The 11,148-nt window shown below is 35.7% G+C and overlaps 1 protein-coding gene across 26 annotated transcripts in view; it reads left to right on the plus strand.

Annotated features, from left to right (window-relative positions):
- Positions 1-2,089, plus strand: part of VEZT (vezatin, adherens junctions transmembrane protein) — an 82,875-nt gene extending 80,786 nt beyond the window's left edge. For 19 of the 26 annotated variants that reach the window (XM_024931047.3, XM_008960333.4, XM_024931048.4 and 16 more), the window contains one exon: positions 1,082-2,089. In XM_024931047.3, the coding sequence (XP_024786815.1) occupies positions 1,082-1,090 (9 nt within the window). In that variant the 3' untranslated portion in view covers positions 1,091-2,089. Of the gene's footprint in view, positions 1-5 lie in introns of all 26 variants that reach the window. The other 7 variants (XM_057299505.2, XM_057299506.2, XM_014347271.5 and 4 more) reach the window with 1 other exon arrangement.
- Positions 2,090-11,148: the final 9,059 nt, after the last annotated feature.

An 11,148-nucleotide genomic window follows, 5' to 3' on the forward strand; every position in this document is an offset into this window, starting at 1 on the left:
TACAGGGGTAAAGTCCGCATGGAATTAGAGGGGGAAAGTCTGCACTGGAACCTGCTGTGGCCATTTTTTTTCTGTTGTTGCTGCTTCTCTAGTGGAGTTACTGCAGCTTAGGGATGGTTCCTGGAAGTGGACACATTTTAGAAAAACGTTTTTTAAATACACGCCAGCTCTTCGAGAAGCACTTTTTTCCTTCCGTCATGCTTCATACTATATTGTATTGTACTAACCCCTCATGCTGGGATGAGCGACTGCCTAGCAAGCAACCCACTGCCTACTAACATCAAGAGGGGCTAAATAAAACTGCATTTTCCTTGCAAGGACAACTTCTACCGTATGAATATATATTATATTTATGTATTATATTTTGTACAATAGTTGATCTTGAATGCAGACTTTATTTCATTTGTATTTTTCGTGGTACTACAAAATGTGTAGAAGTTATGGCTTTTCTTTCATTAGGGTCTTATTAGGTGGTTGGCAAGTAAGTTAAATTGTATGTTGCATTTTTTTCCATGCTGTTTTAACTTGTAAATATATATGTATACATGTGGAAGATATTATTATTATCTAGATTACTTAAAGCCTTTTATCTGATGTATTATCAGTGAAAACCATGCTGCTCATTCCCTAATACAATGGTTCTCAAACTTTAGTGTGTATCAGAATCAAGATGAGGGCTTGTAAAATATAGCTGGTCCCTACTCCCAGAGTTTCCATTTCAGGAGGTCTGGGATCAGGCCCAAGAATTTGCATTTTTAACAAATTCCTAGGTGATAACTGATAATGTTGGTTCAGGGAACACACTTTCAGAACCACTGCTTTAATATTTTAAATAAGATAATATGTGAGGTGTCATAAAAACCTCCATCAAATCCCTATCTCATTTCATTTCTTAGGCATTTTCTCTCTTATAAAGTTTCCTGGATTTATAAATTTTCATTGATTTTACTAGAAAGTTTTATTTAGCTTTTATTTATTTATTGTTCTTTTTAAGAAAAAAACTGAGAGTTTGAATTAAAAGTTTAAATCATTGCTAGGTCCTTAGTTATTTTTTTTCTTTTTTCTTTTTTTTTATTTGAAGCCGTGTTGAAATCCTTGTCTCCTGTAGACCCAGTGGAACCCATAAGTAATTCAGAACCATCAATGAATTCAGATATGGGAAAAGTCAGTAAAAATGATACTGAAGAGGAAAGTAGTAAATCCGCCACAACAGACAATGAAATAAGTAGGACTGAGTATTTATGTGAAAACTCTCTAGAAGGTAAAAATAAAGATAATTCTTCAAATGAAGTCTTCCCCCAAGGAGCAGAAGAAAGAATGTGTTACCAATGTGAGAGTGAAGATGAACCGCAAGCAGATGGAAGTGGTCTGACCACTGCCCCTCCAACTCCCAGGGACTCATTACAGCCCTCCATTAAGCAGAGGCTGGCACGGCTACAGCTGTCACCAGATTTTACCTTCACTGCTGGCCTTGCTGCAGAAGTGGCTGCTAGATCTCTCTCCTTTACCACCATGCAGGAACAGACTTTTGGTGATGAGGAGGAAGAACAAATAATAGAAGAAAATAAAAATGAGATAGAAGAAAAGTAAGAACCAAGATTCATATGAAGTGATATTAGATTGTTCCTTTTACAAAAGTGTTTAGCTTCAAGACTGGAAAGGGAATATGAGTGTAAGTTTACTATATATAAAGCTAAGATGTGGATTTACAGGAAGAACCCTGGTTTGAATGACTGATCTGAAATTAGTAGTTACCTGTAAATGGCAGATCTTTTAGGAAAATAAGAGAAAGGTAAGGGCTCTTTTGAATAAACTGCTGTTTTATTTGTGGCACAACTGATCAATCTTGGAAATTCTTTAAGTATTTTTAATAAGAAATGAATTATCATTTCTTGCCAGAATTTGCTACCTTAAGGTGATTGGGAAAATTCTGTTGCAAGAACATTAACATTTAGTATGACTCCTTTTTACTGTATTCTTGCAGTTAATAACTGCAGCTATTATGTTAATAACAAGTTGTTTGTATTTTATTTTTGTTTATACCAGTCTTAAAGATCCAGGTTCTGAATAAAAAAATTAATTGATACAATTGATGTGTGCTGGGGTTTGGAACTAAAAGTAGTTTCAACAGTGCGTGGGTTATGACATTTCTTATGTTTCTTTGTTCGTGTGTGTATTTAGTAGTTAATTTTAAGATGTCCTAGTGATCTTTAAAAGAAAAATATTGTACCATTTTTTAGAATTACACTTTCACCTTTCTTTTTGCAATTGAAAGTGATGATGTCAAAGTGGGATTTCTGTACTCCAAGGCCCCACCCCCAATTTAGCAAGCAGAAAAACGTTCCTTGTATCACTTTACCTTGGATAATTGGGTGCCATTAACACAAACAGGTCACAATCCTGCTGTTTTCTAGCCCTGTCCACCATACTGAGATTCAGGAAACATCCTGTCAGCCTCCTGGAAAGCATCCTTGTCTCCTTAGTATTTCATTTACAAACTACCTCTTAACAGAGACTGCTTTTCAAATTGGCCAATCTTACCTGTTTTGTGTTGTGATTGCATTTTCAAAGAGTAATTATTTTCAGCATATACAGTTTTGAAACCTGTAGCTCCTATGCAATAACATAGTTCTATAGACATTATTTGGGGGAAATGTAGTAATAACTCAATCTATGTTGCTGTCCTAGAAAGGAAATTGCATGATGAATCTAGATTGTCTTTAGAGTAAAGAAACACATTCAAATTCCTGTAACTTATCACTTTCAGTGAGTAAATTTACTTATACCAAAGGGGATTTTTTTTCTTTCAGGAATCTAAGGAAATTTACTTTTTAACCTGAGAAAAAAACTTGGTTCTGCTTTATATAAACAGTAGAGATTATTGTGCTATAAGTGATTTTGCCTTTTTGCCAAAATCCTGGAACTCATCTATAATTAACCTCTTAGGAGCAATACCTTAGGTTGGGCCTTGCTTTACTACTTAGAAATAGCTAAATTTCAATTTTAAAAATCTTTGTGTGTTATAACTGTTAAATTATTCAATAATACTTAGGGTTTACTTTCTTATTTAAATCACTTATTTAGTTTACCGACTTCATTTTTCTTTGGATTTAGAAGAAGCAATTATGGAAAAACTTGGTAATCTCTCTCAACCTATAACCTTACACAGGAAGAATTAGAGTTTAATACTTTTTAATTCTTTTATTGTATGTTACTTTTATTACACCAGTTTGGGGGAAAATCTTCATAAAATTGTATCAGTTTTATTCAGTGTTCTCTAAGGTGATACCTTTTAATTTTGAAAGACTAAATAATTTTAATCGAGAATTTCCAGTCTTTCAGTCTGATCTATTTAATTCACTACTTGTTACATAATCCAGTGAAAACTCTACTTGTTGAAATTATGACATAAAGATCTTGCAGCTTTATTTGAGTATTTGTTCTTTTGTGTAGTTTCCATCTTTTAAAATATTTAAAATATTTTCAAGATAAAGTATTATCTTCTCTGCAAAAATTCCTGGAGTAATTTTCTCTCATAATATTTGAAGTCAGTGGTTCTCAGTTGTATTAGTGGGGTAACTACATCAAAATAAATAAAGTCTTATTTTTAAAATGCAAATTTTAGACCATACTCCCAGTGATTCTTAGTTGGTCCTTTTGGAATGAGCCATAGGTAATGTTTATATCCAATAAAATCTAGGAACCTCTGTCTAGAACTTTGCTCTTCTTGCCATGAATACCTTAGGAAGTATTAAAAAACAGGCCAATGTAATATGAGTAGGTTTTCTTGTTTGTTACTTTTCTAAGAATATTTTACTTCCCTTAGCAGGCTTTTGGCTAGCTTTCAAAGCTGCCACCCTGGCCGGGTGCAGTGGCTCACGCCTGTAATCCCGGCACTTTGGGAGGCCGAGGCAGGCAGATTGCCTGAGCTCAGGAGTTCGAAACCAGCCTGGGCAACATGGTGAAACCCCGTCTCTACTAAAAATACAAAAAATTAGCTGGGCATGGTGGTGGGTGCCTATAGTCCCAGCTACTCGGGAGGCTGAGGCAGGAGAATGGCGTGAACCCGGGAGGCAGAGCTTGCAGTGAGCCAAGATCATCCCACTGCACTCCAGCCTGGGCGACAGAGCGAGACTCCGTCTCAAAAAAAAAGCTGCTACCCTATATACAGAAGAAGCCCTCTGGGGAAAAAAATAAAACACTGCAGGGAAAACTTATAATTGTGCTTTTTAAGTTTTACAATATGATTTTTAACAGTATGATTCTTGTTAGGAGTATCATCCTGACAGTTTTTAATACAGATATTTCTGTAGTTTGTTTTACCAGGACAAACCTAGTACTTAATGGAAGAATGCATGTGAGAGTCTATTTAGGTCACTCTTGAAGACAGAATTTGTACCCTTTGTCTACCTCCAGGTAGGAAAGTCCATTTAAAACTCAATTTTCTTAAAATAATAGTAATATTCTGATTTACGTAAGAAAAGTTATAAAGCTTTTAGTGTTAAAGCATTAAAAAAATCAAGTCCTGATACATTCCACAAAATTGTAAGTCAGTGGAGTGTTTACAGATCATTTCACTCTGGTGACTAACTCTTCACTTCCTATCAGTAATGTAAAATATGAAAAAGTTCAACTGATTTGGTTTAATCATAGTATATTGTTCCTGTACCCAAAACAAACAAAGAAACAGACTAAATACTATAAGAGTGTATTATAGCTCAGCTAAATCATTGTTTGAACTAAAGTAGATATTATGCTAAGAATGACAACCAGACAAGGCATAAAGATTGATTTATTTTTCCAATTCTACTTACAAGAAAATAGTTATGCAGTTCACAATTAGAAAATAAAGCTACAAATATTTTAGAAGAGAAAATATAGAAAAAAAATGCAGTAACCATTTATCTGTCATCATAGACAGGTGATTAATTTGCCTAAGTTAACTTCTCAGCTAACTAAAACAAATCCATTTTAATAATTTAATAACTAAATGCACTACTTCTCTACTTTGTCTAGAGTATATAGAATATTATTTAACTTTTTCTGTCATCTTTAGGAATATCAGTTTCTATCATGGGGTAATAAACAGAAACTCATCCTCAGGGGCTACTGATATGTATGTCAGGTACCCCTTTACAACATGACCTCACATTGGTGTGCTTTTTTCAGTTATGTCTGTTTTTCACAGTTTCTCTATCTTCCCTTATAATCAGCTGTCACTTTTGCCGCTGTCTTGTGTGCCTGCCTCCTGCAATAGGCCCCTAATTTGCTGCTTCTAATCTGCTGTGGACTGAGAAACCAGATTGCCAAGCTTGCTAGAATTGTGTCTAAAATAAGAGTAAGTAGACTGAAAGAGAGCTAAGGGGCTTTTCTGTCAGTAAAGTGCATGGACTTTGTGATACCTGCTTGACTGCTTAGCATTGTTTTGTTTGCTTCTTAGTTCTTTACTAAAAACTTGCTAAAACAGATACTTGGTTGAATATGTGATTGCCATGTATTTGAAGTTCTAATTCAGTTTTTATATAATGATGTTTCTAGGACTTCCATTAATGAATTCAACTATAAGAGAAATTTGACTATCATTTTTGAATAAATAATTGTGTATATTTCAGAAAAATGTTAAACGTATTGTTATCATTAATTGTTCTTAGTACAGTACACAGATTTAAAACTTACGGCACTATAAATGTAACTTCAACTCTGTTCATCAAGACTTATGTTCTAGAACTATTGTTATGAGACTAAAGATGGCTAATTTAGTAAGAACTGGGTAACTTGAATATTTGGGGAATGAGTCATTCTAGATATCCCAGTTTCCTGCAGAGCTTGAACCTCTTTCAGCCCTAAAATTTTTTGGAATAATCTCTGAAGGAAATCTTCATAAAATTGATATGCATTACTGTCTTAAATAATATATGAATGTATTTTAATTTGTTTGGTATCAAAATGATCAGCATTAACATCACTTATTATAATCTGATAGACTAATCAGACATTGAGAGCTGTTTGTCCCTGTACTAAATGGCTCCATTCTGCTGTACTCGTTTTAGTTTTCATGTCTTTAACAGTCGTTCTGATTCTTCCATTTCTATTACTGCTTGCTTAAGTGTGCCTGTAGCAGTAGCCCTTCTCCACCTTCATAATGTGCCTTCTGATCTGCTTTCATTTTGGAGACCAGACAAACTAAGTTTATTAGACTTCTGTGTAAAGTAAGAATAAATAAACTCAAAGTGAAGACTTGAGGAAGTGGATTATGCTTAAATGCATGGATTTTGTGACATCTGTTACTTTACTACCTGTTTCATTGCTATCGTTAAAATAAGTGAAGCTACCGAATTAGATACCTGCTCTCAAAATAGAAAAGTTGTTATGGTACAAAAGGAACCATTTTGTTTACATACTTTACTTTCTCTAAAGTTAGTTCTATACTAGAATTATTTGGCGCTGATTAAAACTGGTCCACTCAAGTTAGCATTTTCTATAGTATTTTCTATTTGAATTGGAGACTACATGCTGTTAAGAATTTCTTTGGCGTTTTTTTTGTTGTTGTTTTGTTTTGTTTGAGACAGAGTCTCACTCTGTTGCCCAGGCTGGAGTGCAGTGGTGCAATCTCAGCTCACTGCAAGGTCCGCCTCCCAAGTTCATGCCATTCTTCTACCTCAGCCTCCGGAGTAGCTGGGACTACAGGCGCCCGCCACCACTCCGGCTATTTTTTTGTATTTTTAGTAGAGATGGGTTTTCACCGTGTTAGCCAGGATGGTCTCGATCTCCTGACCTTGTGATCTGCCGTCCTTGGCCTCCCAAAGTGCTGGGATTACAGGCGTGAGCCACCGCGCCCAGCCGGCTTTTTTTTTTTTTTTTAAGAGAGAAATGTATCTTCATTTCCAGGACATGAAAATAGATTAAGCCCTGAAAAATAAGAAAACATTCACTATTAATGTCACAGAGACCTGAGAAGTAATAAAATTTATAGACTATAGGCAATTATACCACAAAGAATTTATTTTTTGATTATGCTAGTTTTAAAAACAGGGTCTTTATTTTTATTCAGCTATAGTAAGTGTACGTTAAAAGCTTACCAAAAGTTATCAGTGTTAGATCTAATGATATTGGCAGATATTTGAATGACTAAATTCCCACTGTCATTCTGTACTGGGCATGATTAAATTGTAATTTAATATTTAATAATTAAGCAGGATCACTTTTCTCTCTTGAATGAAAAATAAAATTTGCACACTATAATATTTACAAGTAAAAGTCAAATCTGTATAGAAATGGATATCCTAGCATCAAACAACTTATTTTTAGCAACATGCTGATTATTTTAGTAACCATATATTGACTCATGTTTTCATTACAAAGTAACTGTCAAATCAGTCTGTTTATTTTATGACCATGCCTCATAGTCGGCATTCAATTATCCATGCTAATGGAAGGGATCTGTGGTATAATAATCATAAAAGATAAGTGGTCCAGGCTGGGCGCGGTGGCTCACGCCTGTAATCCCAGCACTTTGGGAGGCCGAGGCAGGTGGATCACGAGGTCAGGAGTTCGAGACCAGCCTGACCAACATGGTGAAACCCCGTCTCTACTAAAAATACAAAAATTAGCCGGGCGTGGTGGTGGTACCTGCCTATAATTCTAGCTACTCAGTAGGCTGAGGCAGGAGAATCACTTGAACCCGGGAGGCGGAGGTTACAGTGAGCCGAGATTGCGCCATTGCACTCCAGCCTGGGTGACAGAGTAAGACTTCATCTCAAAAAAAAAAAAAAAGATAGGTGGTCCAAACCAGTTTCTTGAGTTGAGACTGCCATTATAGAAGAGATAGTCAAGATACCAAAGCCAGGTCAGTGATAAAAGAAGAAAACTTCTGAGTGTAGTTGTGAGAGGAAAGTGATTCTATTCAGTGTAATTGCTGTAAACCAAAAAGAGGATTAATTGATTCAAGGATTCACACATGTAAAAGTTTAGCATGAATTAGGAGGAACTGATTTTATAGATATTCTAAAATGTGTGATAAGCTAGGACATAGTGGCTCACACCTACAATCCTAGCACTTTGAGAGGCTGAGGCAGGAGGACCTCTTGAGGCCAGGAGTTCAAGACCAGCTTAGGCAAGAAACAGCAAGACTTGGTCTCTACAGAAAAACGTAAAAATTAGCTGGATGTGGTGGCACACACCTGTAGTCCCAGCTGCTCAGTAGGCTGAGGCAGGAGGATCACTTGAGCCCAGGAGGCCACAGCTGCAGTGAGCCATGATTGCACCACTGCACTCCAGCCTGGGCAACAGAACGAGAGACCTTGTCTCAAAAATAAATAAATGAAAATGGGCTGGGCGTGGTGGTTCACACCTGTAATCCCAGCAGTTTGGGAGGCCCAGGTGGGCGGATCACCTGAGGTCGGGAGTTCAAGAACCGCCTGACCAACATGGAGAAACCCCGTCTCTACTAAAAATACAAAATTAGCCGGGTATGGTGGTTCATGCCTGTAATCCCAGCTACTCAGGAGGCTGAGGCAGGAGAATCGCTTGAACCTGGGAGTCGGAGGTTTTGGTGAGCCGAGATCGTGCCAATGCACTCCAGCCTGGGCAACAAGAGTGAAACTCTGTCTCAAAAAAAAAAAAAAAAAAGAAGGAAAATGAAATGTGTGATAAATTAAAGTGCATATAGTATTTTTTATGGTATATATTTTAATGTATTTTAGCTTGTCAGCAATGAAATTAGTTTTATCTCTATGTATTGAACTTCATTTAGCAAGATATTATTGCAATAGTACAGTATTTAAGCTGCATATTCTCTTGACTGCATTATCCTTTAAAATCAGTATATTCTATGAGATATGGTTATGGATATATATATTTCCTCTCCTATTTATATCTTAAGATTTTCTTAAAGGATAATTTTACTGTTTTAGGCTTTATGTTTTTCAGTTTTATATCATTTCCTAAAGCTTAGCTACCTACAAATGAATATTATTGAAGAATTTTTCTAAAACTAAAGCATGTCTTTTATAAGTTTACTCTTTTATAATATCCTAAACAAAGCATATCCTTTTCCCCTTCCTTAAGTAAATTCTTAAGGAAATTAACTTCATTTCTAAATCAAAGTATTTTCTGCACTTTTATTGCACCAATCTGTTACCTTCTGTTCATACCATGACTTAAATAATGCTTACTCAGGCACAGTACTATCAGCTGACAACGTACAGAAGGCTCCAGAAATGTCACTCCCATCCCTTAAAGGTTGGTATATGGTCCTGGTACAGTCGTGGAGGTCCATATGGGTGAAAAGCCCAGAAGTCTACCTGAGCTGAAAGCACTCCCAAGGAGTTTGGTTTTGTTTGGGTTTGTTCTAGGTATGGTCCCAGGGATCCCAGATCAAACCAGGCCCCTGGGCCTATCCTAGAACCAACCTAAGCTCGCGCATCATTCCTGGAACATCAAGAGTGTGAAGACTGAAGATAACCTGAGGCCTACCAGACATCCTATATTCACCAAGATTCACATTTTTTGGTACGTGTGCCTACATTTTAGCAAAAATTGGTTGGTTAATCCTTCTAAAATTAGAGGGATGACATTGGGTAACAAAGTCTTCCCAGCCTTTGGCATTATAGTAATTTCTCGCAATAGAAATTCCATACAGATATTATTGCCAGTGAAGAGAGTTATTCTTGTTTATTATCAGTTCTATATTTTTAGCTGAAGCAACTTAGCCCTAAAAAACCCCAAAATCAACTTCTTCCTCCAAATTAAACTCTCCCCCAAATTTAATGGTTTCTGTTTTCTTAAATGTTTTTCTACTTGACACTGTTATGTCAGTCTCATGTAACTGAATAATTGTTCATAATTTCTGAAGAGCATTTAGTCTTTGCCATCTGGCTTCAGTGCCAAATGATTTTAAATTCTTGTTTTTGGAGACTAATGACTTTTTCCTTAATTTATTATCAAATTTGCCACATTTTAGAGCTCACTTTTAGAAGTTCTGCTATGGTTAATGAAAACAAGCTAGAATGACACAGTAGAAATGGGTTAATACGTCACATTTTACATCACTATTTTGTAGAAGATTTTTAGGAAGTTTCTCTATTTTTATTCCTTGCCACTCTGGATTTTAAAAATATTCTGACCTAGTTGATCCATCACATGGTCTCATATCACAACTGTTGCATCGCTATAGTCACATAGATGTTTTTCTGTTTAATTTAGAAGACAGTATTTCTGAAAAAGTATGAAAGGACCCCAAATCCAAAAGTTATGGTGCACAATGAAAATGTATGCTTTTAATAATGCTGGCTTCTGCAGTAGGTGTAGACCATGTTTCAAATAACCACAGACTAATCAGAAACTCCACATGTGAAAGGAACTTGAAATTGTGCTATTCCTCCAAGCTTATAACACCAGCAAATTGGGTCAATAGGTTATTCCTTTAAAATAGGACTATGAGCCTACAGAGGCTCACTCTGAAGAACTCAGCCGTGGAGTTAGTTCTGTACTATATCCATCACAACAGACATGCTTCATCCCATAGACTTCTTGACATAGCTTGAAATGAGTGAACCCATCCTTGATTTATATACAATATATGTTCTCAGTATTTTGGGAGCCTTTCCACTTTTTTAAACCTTGTTCATTATGAACACTGAAAATAGGAATTTGTGAAGAGTTAAAAAGTTATAGCTTGTTTACGTAGTAAGTTTTTGAAGTCTACATTCAATCCAGACACTTAGTTGAGTGTTAAACTGTGATTTTTAAAAAATATCATTTGAGAATATTCTTTCAGAGGTATTTTCATTTTTACTTTTTGATCAATTGTGTTTTATATATTAGAGTAGTACATTTCCTACCCTACCTGAAGACTTGAGATTATAGTCTTTGGGGGGATGGGCAAAGTACTCTCTTTTTTTGCATCTTTTAAATTGTGATTTTTAAAAACACATATAAATTTTACTATCTTAACCATTTTTATGTGTATAGTTCAATGAGATTAAGTTCAGTCACATTGTTGTGAAACAGATCTCCAGAATTTTTTCATCTTGCAAATCTGGGACTCTATACCCATTAAACAACTCCCATTTCCCCCTTCCCCACAGCCTTCGCAACCATCATTCTACTTTTCTCTATGAATTTCACTACTTTAGATACCTCATATAA

This window comes from Pan paniscus, chromosome 10 (genome assembly GCF_029289425.2).
Source record: "Pan paniscus chromosome 10, NHGRI_mPanPan1-v2.0_pri, whole genome shotgun sequence".
Taxonomy (NCBI): domain Eukaryota; kingdom Metazoa; phylum Chordata; class Mammalia; order Primates; family Hominidae; genus Pan; species Pan paniscus.